The sequence below is a fragment of the Nycticebus coucang genome, chromosome 10, assembly GCF_027406575.1.
Source record: "Nycticebus coucang isolate mNycCou1 chromosome 10, mNycCou1.pri, whole genome shotgun sequence".
NCBI lineage: Eukaryota > Metazoa > Chordata > Mammalia > Primates > Lorisidae > Nycticebus > Nycticebus coucang.
The window spans coordinates 125,700,849-125,719,981 of record NC_069789.1 but is presented as its reverse complement, the minus strand read 5'-3'; the positions used below and the strand labels follow the sequence as shown (position 1 = coordinate 125,719,981).

General features: G+C 38.4%; 1 protein-coding gene across 5 annotated transcripts in view; it reads left to right on the top strand.

The window, feature by feature from the left end:
• The first annotated feature begins 29 nt into the window (after positions 1–29).
• Positions 30–19,133, top strand: part of ZNF568 (zinc finger protein 568) — a 64,923-nt gene continuing 45,819 nt past the window's right edge. For 2 of the 5 annotated variants that reach the window (XM_053605067.1, XM_053605070.1), the window contains exons 1-5: positions 244–365; positions 8,386–8,655; positions 11,170–11,228; positions 16,570–16,696; positions 16,958–17,053. In XM_053605067.1, the coding sequence (XP_053461042.1) occupies positions 8,622–8,655; positions 11,170–11,228; positions 16,570–16,696; positions 16,958–17,053 (316 nt within the window). In that variant the 5' untranslated portion in view covers positions 244–365; positions 8,386–8,621. Of the gene's footprint in view, positions 194–243; positions 366–8,385; positions 8,656–11,169; positions 11,229–16,569; positions 16,697–16,957; positions 17,054–19,133 lie in introns of those variants that run through there. The other 3 variants (XM_053605069.1, XM_053605068.1, XM_053605072.1) reach the window with 3 other exon arrangements.

The window sequence follows — 19,133 nt, the reverse complement described above, 5'->3', positions numbered from 1 at the left end:
GGAAGCGCACGTTCGGCTCTGGCCGGAAGTGGAGTTGGACCGCGGGGCCTGCTGGGAGGTGTGCTCTAGAACGTCTTGGGTGCTGAGGGATGGTTTGGTGTTACCGGAGTCTGTCTGGGGCTTGTCTGCGGGTCACCTTCACCCAGTCTCTCAGGAATTGCGCGCTAGAGACATATTCTGGCGTTGCCGGCAGGTGACGCTGCCGAATCCCCGCAGCAGGGAGGAGGGGCGGATAAGAAACAGGGACTCCAAGTTCAGACTGCGGGCTATACCGGCCGCAGGCGGCTGACGAAACAGAGCCGCTTAGGCCCAGAGTGTCCAGAGTAGCGGCAGTGGGGAGGGCTCGGGGTGCGAGTACGCTACTGGTGAGTTGATGGAACAACTTAGTGTAGGTGCGTGATTCTCACGGGGCATGTGATTGTAAGTGAATGCCATGCCGTGAGTAATTGTGATGGGGTGATTTTTAAATGTTTTTTTGCATTACGGTGATGTTTTTGGTTGTGTGTGATTACGGTGAATGTGTGATATGTATGTGATTGTGATTAAAGGTGTTGTGTAGTGAGTGTGAGCGTGGCGAAGTGTGCGTGATTGTGATAAGTGTAGTGGTACTCGTCTTACCAGAGTTGACTTGTCTGTAGCTTTTGGTAGAGTTGGTAGCCGCTTGGGGAAAAAACAGTTCTGTATTTGTTTTCTAATGATCCTTCTTCTCTTTTAACCACCCCTCTTTAGTCTCCTTTGCTGCTGTCCCCATCCCCCTCATGGTGTTGAGCCCTGTTCTGTAGCTTTGCGGTTTTCCTTGGTGATCTTCTTCAGGTCCATTATTATTTTATGGCTTGCTGCTTTTATTATTTGTATTAGCTAGTTATTGCCACGATAATAAGGATTAACAAACCACCCCTAAACTCAGTGGCATACAACTAGTGCTTACTATGTTCTCATGTTTGCACTGTGTTCAGCCAATCTAGGCAGGGGTTGGCTGAGTAGTTGGGCTGCAGGATGAGTTCTGATCTGCTTGGCAAGTGTTTTTTCTGGGGCTTAGGCCAAAAGGACAGTAATTACCATGGTTCTATCCATTGTTCTTTTAATGGATCAACAGAGCTCAGGACAGATCGTGCTTCTACTTCCAAATGTACTAATATTACATTAACCAAAACAAATCACATGTGACTGGAATTCCACAGATGCTCAAGCCCCTTATGTAAAATGGTTTAGTAGTTGTTGGATATAACCTACATATATCCTCCCATTCAACGGTATCCAGCTTCTTGGCTTCTCTGGGCCATTTGGAAGAAGAGTTGTCTTGGGCCACACATTAAATAAATACACGAACACTAATGGAAGCTGATAGAGTAAAACAAGGAGGTGTGTGCATAGTTTTCAAGATATCCACCACCACAGATAAGCAAAAAAGGCCTTATCATAATCTGCCTGTGGCCCACAGGCCAGGGTTGGACACCCCTACATCATCTCTAGATTACTTACAATAACTCAATACAATGTGAATACTACATAAGTAGTTGTTACACTGTATTGTTTAGGGAATACTAACTAGGAAAAAAGTCTACATGTTCAGTATGGAAACAACTATATAGGCCTAATTACATTTTCTTTTTCTTTTTTTTTTTTCTAGAGAGGGGAGAAATTAGGCTGGTAAGGCACATGCTTTCCAGGTCTTATCTCTTTATTTATTATTTTTATAGATTTATGGGGTACATGTACCCCATAGATTTGTTACATACATATATTGCATCTTACTTCATTTTTGATCCAAGGTTGGTATCCAAGAATGTGGAACTTGTCAATATGGAGGACCAACTGTGTGTGTGTTCTGGTAAAATACGCAGCATATTTAACATTTATCACTTTAACCATATTTGTGTGTGGTTCAGTGGCATTAAGTACATTCACATTGTTATGCTACCATACCTACCATCCATCCACAGAACATAACACTTTTCATCTTGCAAAACAGAAACTCAGTGCCCATTAGACAATAACTCTGTCTCCCTCCCTGCCTTCCTCTGGCAACCTCTGTTCTACTTTCTATCTCTATGAATTTGACCCTTTTAGGAACCTGATATAAGCAGAATCATGCAGTAATTGACCTTTTGTGACTGCTTTTATTTAGCATAATGTCCTTTTGGTTCATTGTATTAGAATTTCCTTTTTAAGTTTGATAATTTATACGTTATAAAGGGGAAAACATTTTGTTTATTAATTTATTCATCAATGGACGCTTGGGCTGCTTCTACCTTTTGGCTATTACAAATGACATTTCTATAACATGAGCAAACAAGTATCTGAGTCCCTGTTTTTATTTGGGGGGGGTTAGAAGTAGAATTGCTGGATCATGTAGTAATTCTGTTTTTAACTTTTTTGACTGCCATGCTATTTTCTAAAGTGGCTGCACTACAGAAATATTTTCTATTTCATCAGTATATATTTTTGAGTAGCTACTGTCAGTATCAAAATAGAGCAAATAAATTCCTGTTTTTATGGAGTTCAGTTGAGGTGGTAGATAACAGTGTATGTAATAACCAAGTTACAATCTTGTGCTGCATAATGACATTTTGGTCAATGATACATAGTATATGACCATGGTCCCATAAGATTATAATGGAGCTAAAAACTTCCTGTCAGCTACTGACTTCCTAGATGTTGTAACATCTCTTAGTGTAGTACATTACTCACATGTTTATAGTGATGCTGGTGTAAACAAATATACTTTGTATAAAAGTGTGGCTTGTTGGGGGCAGCGCCTGTGGCTCAAAGGAGTAGGGTGCTGGCCCCATATTCTGGAGGTGGCGGGTTCAAACCCAGCCCCCGCCAAAAACTGCAAAAAAAAGAAAAAAATGTGTAGCATGTAAAGTTACATACAGTACAGAATAATAATAAGGCCAGGATTGGTGGCCCACACCTGTAATCCTAGCACTTTGGGAGGCTGAGGCAGGTGGATTGCTTGAGCTTAGGGGTTCAAGATTAGCCCAAACAAGAGCAGGAGCAAGACTCCTTATCTACTAAAAATAGGAAAACCAGCTTGATCAAATCCCAGTTATTTTGCAATTGCGGGGGTGGGGTGGGGAGTGTTCCTCATAAAGTATTTTCCCAGGCCAAAATCTTTAAGCATTTCCTCCACACTCTCTTCTAGAATTTTTGTTGTTTCATGTCTTAAATTTAAATCTTTTATCTAGCAAGAATAGATTTTTGTCAATGGTGAGAGGTGTGAGTCCAGTTTCAGAATTCTGCATGTGACTAACCAGTTCTCCCAGCACCATTTGTTAAATAAGGATTCTTTTCCCCAGTGCATACTTTTGTTAGGTTTATCTAACATCAAACGACAATGTGTTATCTATTTTGTTCCATGGTTCTACATCTCTATTTTTGTGCCAGTACCATGCTGTTTTGATCATTATAGACTTGTAGCATAACTTGAAATCTGGCAACGTGACGCCTCCAGATTTGTTTTTATTTCTAAGAATTGTATTTGTTATTCAGGCTTTCTTCTGTTTCCATATGAATTGAAGCACTATTTTTTCAAGATCTTTAAGGTATAACATTGGTGCTTTGATGAGGATTGCATTAAGTCTATAGATTGCTTTGGGTAGTATGGACATTTTATCAATGTTGATTCTTCCCAGCCTTGAGCATGGTATATTCTTGCATTTGTTAACATCTTCTGCTATTTTCTTTCTCAGGGTTTCATAGTTCTCTTTATAGAGATCTTTCACATTCTTTGTTATGTTATATATGTTACCAGGTACTTCATCTTCCTTCTTTGGCACTACTGTAAAAGGAATAGAGTCTTTGATTTTATTCTTGGCTTAACTGTTGTTCGCATATACGAAGGCTACTGTTTGAGGTTATTGATTTTGAATCTTGAGACGCTGCTGTATTCCTTTATCATTTCTAAGAGCTTTGTAGTTGAGTCCCTGGGGTTTTCCAGGTATAAGATCATGTCAGCTGCAAAGAGTGAGTGTTTGACCATCTCTGTTCCCATTTGAATATCTTTGGTCTCCTTCTCTTGCCTGATTGCAATGACTAGGACTTCCAGCACCATGTTGAATAGCAGTGGAGACAGTGGGCATCCTTACCTAGTTCCAGATCTGAGTGGACATGCTTTCAGTTTTACTCCATTCAATATGATATTGGCTGTGGGTTTGCTGTAGATGGCCTCTATCAGTTTAAGAAATGTCCCATCTAAGCCTGATTTCTGGAGTGTTTTTATCATGAAAGGATGCTGGATAATATTTCTGATCAATTGAGAGAATCATATGGTCTTTGTTTTTGATTCTGTTTATGTAGTGAATTATTTATGGATTTATATATGTTGAACCAACCCTTTGTCTCTGGGATGAAACCCACTTCATCATGGTGTATAACTTTTTAAATATTTTGTTGTATTCTTTTTTTTTTTTTTTTTCCAGTTTTTGGCTGAGGCTGGGTTGGAACCCACCACCTCCAGCATATGGTGCTGGCGCCCTACTCCTTGAGCCACAGGCACCACCCTATTTTGTTGTATTCTGCTTGCTAATAACTTATTGAATATTTTTGCATTGATACTCATTAATGGTATTGAGCTATAGTTTTCTTTTTTCATTGGGTCCTTTCCTGGTTTGGGGATCAGAGTGATATTTGCTTCATGGAGTATGTGGGGAGGATTCCTTCCATTATAAATAGATTACACAATATAGGAACTAGTTCCTATTTGAAGTTTTTTGTTTTGTTTTGAGACAGAGTCTCACTATGTTGCCCTCTGTAGAGGCTGTGGCATCACAGCTCACAGCAACCTCAAGCTCTTGGGCTTAAGTGATTCTCTTGCTTCAGCCTCCCAAGTAGCTGGGACTATAGGTATCTGCCACACACCCAGCTATTTTTTGGTTGCATTTGTCATTGTGGTTTAGCAGGCCTGGGCCGGGCTCAAACCTGCCAGCCTCGGTGTATGTGGCTGGCACCCTACTCACTGAGCTATGGGTGCCAGGCCCTTATTTGAAGTTTGAGTAAAATTCTGGTGTGAAATCATCTGGTCCAGGACTTTTCTTTTGGGAGAAATTTTGTATGATTGATCCTATTTCAGTGCTTGATACTGGTCTATTCAAAATTTCTAATTCTTTCTGGTTGAGTTTTGGAAGGTAGCATGCTTCCAGGTATTGGTACATTTCCTCTACATTTTCATATTTCTGGGAATAGAGTTTTTTGTAGTAATCATTGAGAATCTTTTGTATTTCTGTGGAATTTGTTGATATTTTCCCATTATCATTTCTGATTGAAGTTATTAGAGATCTTATTTTTCTGTTTCTGGTTAGTCTTGCCAAGGGTTTATTAATTTTATTAATCTTTTCAAAGAGTCAACTTTTTGTTTTGCTGATCTTCCAAATATTTTGTTTTTAATTTCATTTTGTTCTAATTTTGATTATTTCTTTTCTTCTGCTGGGTTTGGGATTGGATTGTGCTTCCTTTTCCAGTTGCTTGAGGTGGCCCATTATGTTGCTGACTTGCTGTCTTTTTGTTTTCTTTCTTTTTTTTTTTTTGTTTTTGGAGACAGAGTCTCACCCTGGGGTTGAGTGCCATGGTGTCATAGCTCACAGCAACCTCAAACTCTTAGGCTAGAGTGATTCTCTTGCCTCAGTTTCCTGAGTAGCTGGAACTACAGGCACCTGGCTATTTGTTTTTTGTTTTTTGTTTTTTTTTTTAGAGACGGGGTCTCATCTTGCTCAGGCTGCTCTTCAAATCCTGAGCTCAAGCAGTCCACCCACCTGGGCCTCCCAGAGTGCTGGGATTACAGGCCTTTCTGTTTTCTTGATGAAGGCATATAGTACTATAAATTTCCCTGTAAGGACTGCTTTTGCAGGATCCCACAGATTTTGATAATTTGTGGCTTCAAGGGTACCACAAACAAAATCAACTGCCTTCAGAATGGGAAATTTTTGCATGCTATGAATTTGATGGCTTGATAACTAGAATCTCTGGAGAATTAAATTTAAACAATAAGAAAAGAACAAACTACTTCCTCTATAAATGGGCAAGAGACTTGAACAGAAACTTCTCCAAAGATGACAAATGGCCAAGAAACACATGAAAAAATGCCCATCATCTTTAATCATCAGAGAAATGCAAGTCAAAACCACTCTGAGATATCACTAAGTCTAGTAAGATTAGCCCACATCACAAAGTCCCCAAACTGCAGATGCTGGCATGGATGTGGAGAGAAAGGAATACTTCTATACTGCTGGTGGGATTGCAAACTAATACAATGTTTATGGAAAGAAGTAGGGAGAATCCTCAAAAAACTGAAAGTTGACCTTCCATTTGATCCCACAATTCCATTCCTAGGTATATACCCAGAAGAACAAAAGTCATTTTACCACAAAGACATCTGCACCAGAATATTTATTGCAGCTCAATTCATAATTGCCAAGTGTGGAAGCAACCCAAATGCTCATCAACCCATGAATAGATCAACGAATTGTGGTATTTGTATACCATGGAATCCTATTCAGCCATAAAAGATAGAGACTTTACATCTTTTATGTTTACCTGGATGGAGCTAAAATACATAGAAGAATACTAAGAAGAATACTAATACATAGAATACTAAGAAGATCTTACTAAAATATTGCAAGAATGGAAAAATAAATATCCACTATACTCAATACTAATATGAAATCAATATATAAGCAATTACATGCTCGTATGAACAATAAAACACAAATATAGTCTAGTATGGGAGTAGGGGGAAGAGGACAATTGACAGAAAGAGGAAGGGCACTTGGTGGGATCTTACCTAATGGGCACAATGTGTGGGTGTATACACGCCCCTTGGGTGAGGGGTTCTCTTACAACCGGAACTTGACCGTGGAGGTGAGAACAATGTAATCTAAAATAAATAAATCCCTTAGTATGAAAAATAAGTAAATTTGGGAGTACGAAAAATAAATATAAAAACTAGCTGAGCGTTGTGGCAGGTACCTGTATTCCCAGCTACTTGTACAACAATGAAATAGTCTACTGACATGTTTCTCAGAATGTGTTCCCATCCTTAAGTGATACATTACTGTACAATGTAGGTGATAATCCTCATGAAAAAAAGTGGTAACCATGTGAGGGACATTAAGAGTATATCCTAAGCATAGTACTTCTTAAAATTTTTTATAATTTGATGTTTTAATTTTTTTATTTCTGTCCTAGCATGTGGTACCAAGATTAGTCTACTTATTTATGAATCTTCCTTTACCCTTAGTTTAGTAAAGGCTCATAGCAGATGGTAAATTAATATATCTTACCTTAATATCTATTTCTTTTACTTGTCCAGTATCATTAGGACATGGTATAATTCTCATTTCAAATGAAAGGTCTTGGAATTCTAAATTGTGACTGTTTCTATTCAATTACCAAGGTAACACAGATAGGAACCTAGAGTAGTTGAACTTTTAATGATGTTCTTTTTTGCTACATATCTGAAGTTGCTGCAAAGTCTGTTTTTTGACTCAACTTTATATCTTTCACTGCATTAATCCTACACCTTTATACTCATGGAGGATATTTGAAGAGCAGATGCATGAATATCATTTGTTTTCAGACTCTTGGTGTCTCTGTTGAGTACCTAGTTTAGCCTGGATTGCTGAGTCTTAGAGTTTCCCATGAGAATCCTGCTAGTCTCAGCAAGCAGGGTTCTCTGGTCAGTGACTCCAGTTAGTATGAATTACAAGCAAGGGCTTGTTTGGGGGCTTTTGCTGTTATCTCTTACTGTGTAACAAATTATCTAAAATCTTAGTGGCTTAAACAACAGTATATACCATCATCTCACAGTTTCTATGGGGGGAGTGTTTAGATGGGTATTTTGGCTTGAGCATCTTATGAAGGTACAGTCAGGATGTTGTGAGGGCTCTAGTCATCAGATGGCTGGCCTTTGGCTGGAAGATTGTTTCCAGGATGGCTGGCAAAGTTAGTGTTACCTGGTCATAGGAAGCCCCTCCCTAGCACTGATTGAATAAATTCATGGTGTGGCAGCTGACTTCTCTCAAGGTACATGATCCAAAGGCTGAGGCAAGAGGATTGCTTGAACCCAGGAGTTTGAAGTTGCTGTGAACTATGTCTCCATGATGCTGTAGCCTGGGGCAACAGAGTAAGACTGTCTCAAAAAAAAAAAAAAAACATGATCAGAAATGTTAAAGACAGAAGCCACAATGTCTTTTATGACCTAACCTTGGAGGTCACACACCATCATTTCTGCAGTGTCCTATTGGCTATGTAGGTCAAACCTATTGAGTGTGGGGTCTACAAAAGTCATGAATACCAGAAAACAGTGATCACTGCCAGGGATGGGGATTAATCATAGGATAGCCTGAATACAGCATTGCTAAACTGGATTTGTGTCCTAACCTGTAGGTCCTGGCTCCACAAGGATAAAACATCTGTGGTGTGAGTAGAAAGAAGCCTGAAGTATCTATCATATAAAGAGACTTCTGACCTGAGACCTGCCTCAGAGGCTGGAGAGCCCTGGGAAAGGGTAGATTCTGAAGTTGCTGGAACTGCAGTTTATCTTGACCCTTCTGCCCAGAACAGGAAAGGTGTGAATGACTTGACTTCTCAGCCTTCAGAGATCAGCAAATAGCTGTGTGACAATGGAGCGTTTGATCCACATGATGGAAAGGAGAGGTAGGTGAGGTGGCTCAGAGGTGAGCAGAGCTTAGGAGAAAAGGCTGTTATGTTCAGGTACAATGTGAAAGACTTAGGAAATTCAATACTCTGACCAAAAAAATTCAAATGGGTGTTATTGACTGAGCAGGGTAGATATTTGTTTTTTATTTTATTGACTTAACTATTAGATTTTTTTTAATTTAAATGTAATTTATATTTTTTTAAAAGGGCACACTTAAATATATTTTTAAATGCTATTATATTTTATACAAACAAAATTTCTTATCCCATCCCTTCTCATCTTCTATTTTCATTCCCCAGAGGCAACTACTTTAAACATTTTTATCTGGATAGTCTGATACTCAACCTTGCTTTTCTGAACGACATCTTATACTGCTAATGCTTGATTTCTCAGTTTTAGATATTTTCTATTGATTTTTAACAATGAAGCTAAAGATTTAGCATTCTTTTACTACCTAACTCCTTCCTCGTCACCTGTGCCCCAACACACTGTCCCCCTTGTCCTTTTTTCTAATATAGTGTTTTATTCGAGGTTGGAGGTTGAACAAATGTCAAGATCTATAGGTATTTTCTTTTAGGTTAGTCAGATTCCCCAGCAAGAAATCCGGGATTTTGCTTGAGAAGTATAGGCCAGAATTCCTAATTTGGAGGCAAACAAAGAAAGCAGATTAGGGGACGACTTATCTTGTGATATGAGGACTTTTTTACTTAATTATTTTTTTCTCTACATTGCTTTGACCCCACCTTTATCTGGATCTGGTATGCTTGAAATCCAGAGCCTGTCTCAATCAGTGTATCTAGAGAAAAAAATCTCTAAATCTTCTGTTTCCATTGTTAGGTGAAAAAAGGCATCAGGTGGTCGTAACGGCTTCTTATAACATCTTACATTCAGTTCTGTGTTTGAACACTAATCCTAAACTCCTGTCTGCAGACATATGTAGTTCCATTCCTGAGCTTTTCTAGGGTCCTGCCATGGCTTCCCTGCCCTCCCCCTACTCGCACTTAAGCTACAGCTTTTTCTGGTTAAGTTAGATACAATTCACCCATCTCTTCTCTAGCTTCCAAAACTTTTTTGTCCTTATTTATATGCTGAAGTTTTCTATATTTGTTGTCCTTATTAGTTTTAACTTCTTTTGTTCTTTTACTAACTTGTGGTTGGGTTTGGGAGAGAGCAGAAATAAGATTGCAAGTTTTCAATCTTCCATATTTAACCAGAAGTCCCTAAATTTTGGGGGGTAAAACATAAATCAGGTAAAAATTTTTAAAAATCAATAAAAATTTTCATTAAAGTTATGACTATATTTCATTCTATCATATGAATTTATGAATGTTTTCATTGCCTATAAGCAGTCTCTGATCAAGATATTTTTCTAAATTGTTTACTTATTTATTTTACCTAAATTCTTTATGATAAAAAAATTTTTTTCTTTTTTTTCTTTTGAGATGGGATCTTGGTATCTTGCCCAGGCTGGCCTTGAACTTTTGGACTCAAGCAATCTTCCTGCCTCCTAAGTAGCTGAGACTAGAAATATGCCCCACATTCCCCAGTTTAAAAATATCATTTTAAAGGCTATCCTGGCTCGGCACCAGTAGCACAGTGGTTATGGTGCCAGCCACATACACTGAGGCTGGCAGGTTCGAACCCGGCCAGGGCCAGCTAAACAATGATGACAATTGCAACAAAAAGGAATAGCTGGGTGTTGTGGCAGGCGCCTGTAGTCCCAGTTAACTTGGGAGGCTGAGGCAAGAGAATCACTTAAACCCAAGATTTTGAGGTTGCTGTGAGTTGTCATGCCTCGACACTCTACCGAGGGTGACATAATAAGACTCTTGTCTCAAAAAAAAGGGAAATAAAAAGACTCGGTGCCTTTTGCACAGTGGTTACAGCACCATCCACATACACCGAGGCTGGTGGGTTAGAACCTGGCCCAGGCCAGCTGAACAGCAATGAAAACTGCAACAAAAATAGCTGGGTATTGTGGCATGCACCTGAAGTCCCAGCTACTTGGGAGGCTGAAGCAAGAGAATCACTTTAAGCCCAAGAGTTTGAGATTACTGTGAGCTGTGATGCCACAGCATTCTACTGAGGGCAACATAGTGAGACTCTTTGTCTTAAAAAAAAAAAAAAAAAAAAAGCTATCCTAATCTTTAAGTCTTTCTGGTATTTATTATTATATATGTAAGATAAATTTCTTATTGGGAATAAAACAGCAATGTCCTAGTGAAATACTATATTGCCAGTAGATTCATTGAGTATCCTCAACTTAGCCCTTTAGAAATCTCTTTCAGACCCTGCATAGTAAAATTAGTCATCTGTGTATGTTTCAGTGTCTCTGTAACAAGATGGTTGTTAACATTTCTTATGGCTTCAAGGATTATGGTTGTTAAAATTTCTTATGGCTCCAAGGATTATTCATCTGTAGGGGGTCTTACAGCCACCTAGTACTAAAGATTTCTGTATTCCTTTTTCTGGAATCCTGAAGCAAATCTGTTTTATTTGTTCTCCCTCAGCTTGGTGTTCTCAAGACTATTCCCTTTCCAAGGAAGAAGAGGATACAACCAGATCTCTTGTACGTTTTTAAGCATTTATTTGTTTCCTGCATCATTTTTAAATGCAGTTACAGTGAGTTGCTGTAACTTACCAGTAAGCTGGAAAAACTCAATCCATGTCAATCAAAGTGAAGAAAAGTACAGATAGAAAATCAGAACCAGGGGGAAATTTGGGATATGGCTATACAAAAGAAGGTACATAAGGAATTACTAAAATTGAATCCAAATTTGAGTGTGATCTGAAGAGTCAAAGCAAACTTGGGCACAAAAATTTATTTCATAATTTACACTATGAGGGAAAAATGTAAAACTGTTTAAGGAAAGAAAAACCTTTCATTGGCACCTAGGTCAAAAAGAAATTCTGAAATACAGTCACCCCTCCATATTTATGAGTTCGGTATCCATATATTCAACCAACTGGGGAACAAAAATATTTTTTAAAAACAGATGGTGCATTTATACTGAAAATTACAGACCATTTTTTCTTGTCATTTTCCCATAAACAATATAGTATAACAACTATTTACATAGCTTTTACATTGTATTAGGTATTATAAGTAATCTAGAAATGACTTAAAATATATGGTAGGATATGCCTTGGTTATATGCAAATACTACATCATTTTATACAAGGGACCTGAGTGTCTATGGATTTTGGTATCTATATAGGGTCCTGGAACCAATTCCCCATGGGGACTAAAGGACAACTATAATTCTGTAATTCTTATAATTTTAAGCATAGTCGGTTAATAAATGAACTCATGTCTTTCAAATTATCCTGTATACTGATGGTGCCAAAAAAAGTATACACATTTTTAGAAAGAAAAAACTGTATTAAAATTGACTCAAACAATGACTCAAACATGAACACGACTGTCATGTTTGACTTCTGCAATTATAAGAAATACAGGATCTTATGTGCAAGATCTGTATATTTTATCTTGTATTTCTTATAATTGCAAGTCAAATGGCTTATCCAGTTAGTTCTGCAATTGGTCCTATGGTTCTCTAGACCTGGACAGACTTGGGTTCAGATCTTGGCTCAGTGATTTGTAAAAGTGCATGACTACAGGCAAGTTCCTTAATCTCTTTATGTTTGGTATATCATCTGCAAATGGGGATAATGTACTTATCCCTTAGAAATGTTGGGAGGGTTAAATGTGTATAGGAAGTGCTCCTTAAATGGTAGTTACTGTTAATCATATTAGCTATATAATCTTTCCTACCTGAGACAGTTTTGGGATGTGTTCACTGTATTCGTTGGCCTCCTTTTTAGTTTAACAGGTAGCCCATAAGATGAAAGAAAAGGTTTCCTGATTTGGGTTTATAAAATCGATTGTTTCCTTTAATAAACAACCACAAACACTGTAAAATGACAAAGCTGAAATACAGCAAAAATAATGTGAACAATCCTTAAAAACCAATAATTAAGAAAATAGAAAATCGAGTGAAGAACATTAACAAGCAATTGGAAGAAATGTAGGTGGACAAAAACGATTTTAAAATAATATCCCAAGGCCAGGTGCAGTGTGGTTCATGCTTGTAATCCTAATGCTCTGGGAGCCCAAGGCAGGTGGATTGCTTGAGCTCAGGAGTTGAAGAGGAGCCTGAGCAAGAGTGAGACCCGATCTCTACTAAAAAATAGAAAAAATTAGCCAGATGTTGTGGTATGCAAGTGTAGTCCTATCCACTCAGGAGGCTGAAAGAAGAGGATCTCTTAAGCCCAGGAGTGTGAGGTTGTTGTGAGCTATGATGTCACAGTACTCTACCCAGGGCAACTGAGTAAGACTCAGTCACAAGAAAATGAATAAATAATAAAAATAATATACCAAAGAAACTGACAATTCAGATTTGTAGATATTTTTGCAGAATTTGGGGGTAATGGCCATTCTTTATGAGAAAATTCCAAATTATTAGTTTACACATGCATTTTCTTTCTTTCTTTTTTTTTTTTTTTGAGATAGAGTCTCACTGTGTCACCCTGGATAGAGTGCTGTGATGTCACAGCTCACAGCAACCTCAAACTCTTGGGCTTAAGCAAGTCTCTTGCCTCAGCCTCCCAAGTAGCTGGGACTAAAGGTGCCTGCAACAATGCCTAGCTATTTTTTGTTGCAGTTGTCATTGTTGTTTAGCTGGCCTGGGCCGGGCTCGAACCTGCCAGCCTTGGTATATATGGCTGGTGCTGTAACCACTGTGTTACGGGTGCCAAGCCACATTTTACAGTATTTTAATCACTGTAACTATAATAACCCTGTTTGCTTGGGTAAGGATTTCTCCACTTCCCTCCACACATTTGTTGTTAGTTTTTCAAAAATTTCTCAGCTACTTTGGGCCCTGTGTGCTTCCATTTCTATTTCAGAATCAGTTTATCTAGTTCTAAGAAGTCTTGTTGAAGATTTTAATTGGAATGGCAAAGAATTTATAGACTAGGGTGGCACCTGTGGTTCAAAGGAGTAGCGCGCTAGCTCCATATACCAGTATACCAGAGGTGGCAGGTTCAAACCCGGTCCCGGCCAAAAACGGCAAAAAAAAAAAGGAATTTATAGACTACTTGGAGAAGAATTGAGTGAATTTTCTTTCCGGCAAAAAAAAAAAAAAGGAATTTATAGACTACTTGGAGAAGAATTGAGTGAATTTTTTTTCTATCTTTCATAATCAGAGATGTTTCAATTTAGGTGAACTATTAATATAATTCACTGTTTTCAAGAGGAAAACATAAGAGGGTCTTGAGTTGGGGTGAAGAATCCAGATAGAGTCCCTTACCTCTTATTTGGTCTAAGCTGTGAACAACATATTAGGATTTCCTCTCCCAGTGGGTTTCATCTAAAAGGTGCAATCACTATTTTATCTTCTCCTCTAATTATGTCTGGGCTTTTTTCGGTTTGAGGTGAGGAAGTAGGAGGAAGAGAAGAAAAATGAGGTTGTCTAAACAAGTTCAGGTTTCAGAGGAGCACAAGAAGAGACAGTTTCTGGTGCCTTCCAGATTTCAGCAGTAGTTTGTTTTTTTTTTTTTTTTTTTTTTTTTCAGTTTTTGGCCAGGGCTGGGCTTGAACCCACCACCTTTGGCATATGGGGCCGGTGCCCTACTCCTTTGAGCCACAGGCGCCGCCGGGGTAGTTTTTGCTTGTTTCTTTTCCAAGACAGTCTCAGATTTTTTTTTTTAATTAACTTCCTGGATGGAGGCAAGTTTATCATTGTCTTTTGGATGATTCCTGGTGCCCGCTCTAGGATCATCCCCATTCGTGTGTGTGTGTGTGTGTATGTATGTATATATGTATATATATATTTTGTTTGTTTGTTTTGTTTTTGTTTTTGTTTTTTTGAGACAGTCTCAGTTTGTTGTCCCTGGTAGAGTGCTATGTCGTCATAGCTTACAGCAACCTCAGACTCCTGGGCTCAAGCAATTCTCTTGCCTCAGCCTCCTGAGTAGCTGGGACTACAGGCGCCTATCACAATGCCAGGCTATTTTTTTAGGGGCCTATTTTCGCTCTTGCTCAAGCTGGTCTCCAACTCGTGAGCTCAGGCGATTTGCCCACCTTGGCCTCCCATAGTGCTAGGATTATAGGCGTGAGCCACTGCGCCCTGCCCACTATTCATATTTTTGATTTGGAGCCTTCTCTAATTAAGTATGCAAGAAAACCAATTTGGGAATTTTGGAAGTCCCCCATTTTGGAAACCTTAGACCTTGGTCATCCTTAGTAAGATCTTTCCATTTACACAAATGCTTGCAAGTAGAGGTGCAGTAATTATCAAACACAATCAGCCTGAAGGGGATGTTCCCTTGCCTTTCTCCCCCCCACCCCGCGGCAATCTGCCTAGAGTGCTGTGGCATTATAGCTTACCGCAACTTCAAGTTCTTGGGCTCAAACAATCTTCTTGCCTCAGTTTTTCTATTTTCGGTAGAGACAGGGTCTCATTATTTACCAAGCTGGTCTCAAACTCCTTTGCTCAAGTGATCCATCACCCAATCAACATCTAAAAATAAACCGAGACCGTCAACCAAGAATGGGAGGTTCAGGGCTCAGGAAGACTTAATCAGGTTCTACTCAAGGAGAAACTTGAATTAGGGCAGGTTTGGGTGGGAATCAATGGGCCTGTCCTGGTACCTTTGCTCCAGGTCAGGTGCCTCCTTCAGGGGGTCCACATTGGGCACAAGGTATTATTGACCAAGAAACCCAAACTGTGAGAGGTTTGTTTATTCTGAGCTGAATATGTATGACTGCAGCCCAGGGGACATGGTCTCAGGGGTATTGAGAAAATATGCCTGGGGCAGTAGGGATACGGTTTGGTTTTATATATTCGTGGAGGTAAGAATTACGGTTAAAACCATAAATCAATAACATGAAATGTATCCATAGGTTTAGCCTGAAAAGGCGGGATATCTTGTAAGTGGGGGCTTACAAGTCATAGGTGGGTTATGGGGATTCTTTAATTGGCAATTGGTTATAAGAATTAAGCTTTGTCTAAAGACCTGGAGTCAGTAGGAAGGGATAATTGAGTTAAGGTAAGGGGTCTGCTAGAATGCTTGAATTAAGATAAGGGAGTCTTCTGTCACGTGATACCATACATGAATGAGGTTGGAAAGTAAGCCACATTATCCTGGATTAATAAAAGCACACTTAAAGAGATTTTATTGTTTGTAGGCATGACTCACCAGGCCCCTTAGGAAGGAATTGGGGCCACAGGAACAAAAAGATCAGAGTTAAGGAAGGGAATGTAAATGTAAGGTATTCCATGTACCTGATCCCCAATAAAATAAGCATAACTTGCACAAGATATTTAAAACTTAATTAGTCTACTAATGCCTGTAATCCTAGCACTCTGGGAGGCTGAGGTGGGTGGATAGCTTGAATTCACGAGGTGGAGACTAGCCTGAGCAAAAGCCAGACCCCATCTCTACTAAAATAGAAAAACTGAGGCAAGAGGATTGCTTGAGCCCAAGAGTTGGAAGTTGGTATGAGCTATGACACCACAGCACTCTACCCAGGGCAACAGCTTGAGACTCTGTCTCAAAAACAAAAACAAAAACTTAATAAGTCTAATAAATTAGACAAACACTGGTGAAAAACATTTTTAGAAAATTAAAGTTTATGGAAATTGTCCTAAGGGCATAAAGCAAATAGAGAACCATTTTCTGTAATCAGGAAATCTAAAACTTGTTAAAAACTATGATAGTCTGTGGCATCTGAGCCACAATTTGATAGATATGAATACCTAATAAACAGGATATTGGATATTGAATAAACAGTTTTTAATGAATTCTCACTGCTGGATACTAAGTAAACAAGTTCTTATATGTTTTGATCACAATGCCTGATTTTGATGACTTCAAAGTAATCAGGAATTCCTATGTTTTTACAGGTGACAGTGACATTTAAAGATGTGGCTGTGGACCTTACCAAGGAGGAGTGGCAGCAAATGAAACCTGCTGAGAGGATCTTGTACCGGGATGTGATGTTGGAGAACTATAGCAACCTAGTCACAGTGGGTAAGAGTAGCTTTGCAATTTAATAGAGAATTCTTTTCCATTTCTGATAAGTGTGAAGATTTTAATTTGTCAGATGAGTCTGGCCTTTACTTTCTTCTCAAGATTTTATGTACACCAGTCTTCAGGGTAAAGGCTAATTATCCTGTGTTGTGGAAGTTCATTCATCTTCCTCTTTCATAAGCCCTCAAGGGTGGACTCAGTTCAAGATCTGGATGGTTGTCTCCAGCATTAACATCCATGATGTCCTTTGCTATTCCATAGGCTGTCAAGTCACCAAACCAGCTGTGATATTTAAGTTGGAGCAAGAAGAAGAGCCATGGGTGATGGAGGAAGGAATGTTTGGAAGGCACTGTCCAGGTAAAAGTGAAAAGCAGCTCTGAATGAGAAAATCACATGACAATTGTTCAGTGAAGGGTTAATACCATTTCATATTTTCCAAGATTTTCTTTAAGGCCCTAGTCTTCTAGAGTGATAAATGGGATGGAATGCCTTGGATTATTGTGACATTTCTAGATACTCTTCTTTTTATACGTATCATGTATCTCAGATATTTTCCTATTTTGGAGGCCCAGTGGTTGTTTTCGATTTCAGGATGCAACCTTCACTAATCCATTTGCAGCTTTCCATTCAGGATTTATTGTCCCTCTCAGTGATTCTTAGGCTCTACTTTAAAGAGCCCTTTTTTAAATAATCATGGTTTTATTTCCTTATGCATTCAGGATTTAATGATGGTGTAATATTTAAAAACATGTTTGTTTCATACTTAGTTCCTTTTCATTCCTTTCCTTCTTTCCATTTTGAAAAACATCGAATTGTGTTTGTTTCCAATTGTATTTCACAACTATCACAATCCCTTGACTTAGAAATTTAAAAGTTTCTGGCTTAGAAATCCTGTGAGTTCTTCTTCTTGCTTATTCCTACCTTCTGTTCCTTTAATTATTTGAAAATAGAGTATTTGCATGGTTGGTTAAAAAATATAAATACTCCAAAAGATACACTGAAAAGTAAGTCTCCCTCTTATCCTTGATTCTCAGCACCTTCCTTTCTTTCCTTAGTTACATACCCTTCCATTTCAGAGTTATCCCAGCTATTCTTAATTGATCATTTTACAATATGAATTTTAGACTTAACTATCAATTTCCAGACAAAATCTGTTATAATTTTTATTGGGATTGTGTTAGATATGTACTTTAACTCTCAGAGATCTGACATCCTTATGTTGCCAGAGTTTTCTATCCAAGAATGTACTCTGTCTTTGTTCAGACCTCCATAGTCTACTTTGGTCTCCTTCGTTTTTATATATTTCTTGTTTCTAATACTTAGGTATAAGAGAACAAAAATCAATACTTTAAGAATTGGGAAGAAAGCTATAAAACTATCTTTATTTACTGATTATAAGATTGTATCTCTGGAAAACACAAGGGGGTCACCTGAAAAGGTACAAGAAGTAGAAGGAGAGTTCAGTGAAGTGATAGGATATCAAATTAACAAATAAAGATCAATAGGTCTCATATAGACTTCAACAACTAAATAGAAGATATTAAAGAAAGGAAACTACATTTGTAGTAGTAATGGTAAAGACAAAATATTCTTCTGGGATAAAATAAAATCCCATCCTTGTTAGCTTATAATTTAGTGGAAACTAGAATCCCTAAGGTTTTTCATATAAGAAAATATCTTTTTTAATACATTTGGTTGATAGTTGGCTATATATAAAATTCTCAAGCCATACTTGCTTTCCCAAATGTTTTGGTGGGCAGTTCCTTGAAATCTTTTAGACAATTCTCTGTTGCTTCCTAAGTTTGAATGTCGCTTATAGAAGACTGAAACCTGATTATTTCCCTTCATAATGATTTATTTATCTGGATGCCTGAATGCCTTTATTCTGTAAAGCTTTACAGCTTTATTAGGCCATGTCTTGGTATTGATCAGTTTTTCCTTTTAACTTGTGGATTCATGTTTTTAGTTTCATGTAGCATTGTTTGGATTTGATGCTGGTTTCTTTTTACAAGTTACCATTGTCGATTTCTGAATGAATGTATTTCCTGCTAGACCCACTATTTACAGAAAGATTGTGTTGAAAATTGTTGAGAAAAATGCTCTAAGCTAGGAGGAGGTCTTTGTACTTCACACTGGCCTCCTTTCTCATACATGTACAAGGTTTTGTGGTGAGAGTTGGTTTCTCCTTTTCTTCTCCCAAGTCAGAGAAGAGATTATCATTTGCGTACTTCCTATAGAACCCAGTGTCTCTTCCACCTTCCTAAACCAAGAGACAGTTTATGCAAGTACACTGGCTATTCGTGTACTTGCTTGTTCAGCCTTGCCTTTTCTATCATTTATCAGGGCTGGATGAAGTCCATTATGTTCCTACCACCAGTCTCAACATATCTGGATCCCACTGTTAAAAGTGATTTGTTTATTCTGCCCACAAGGTTGT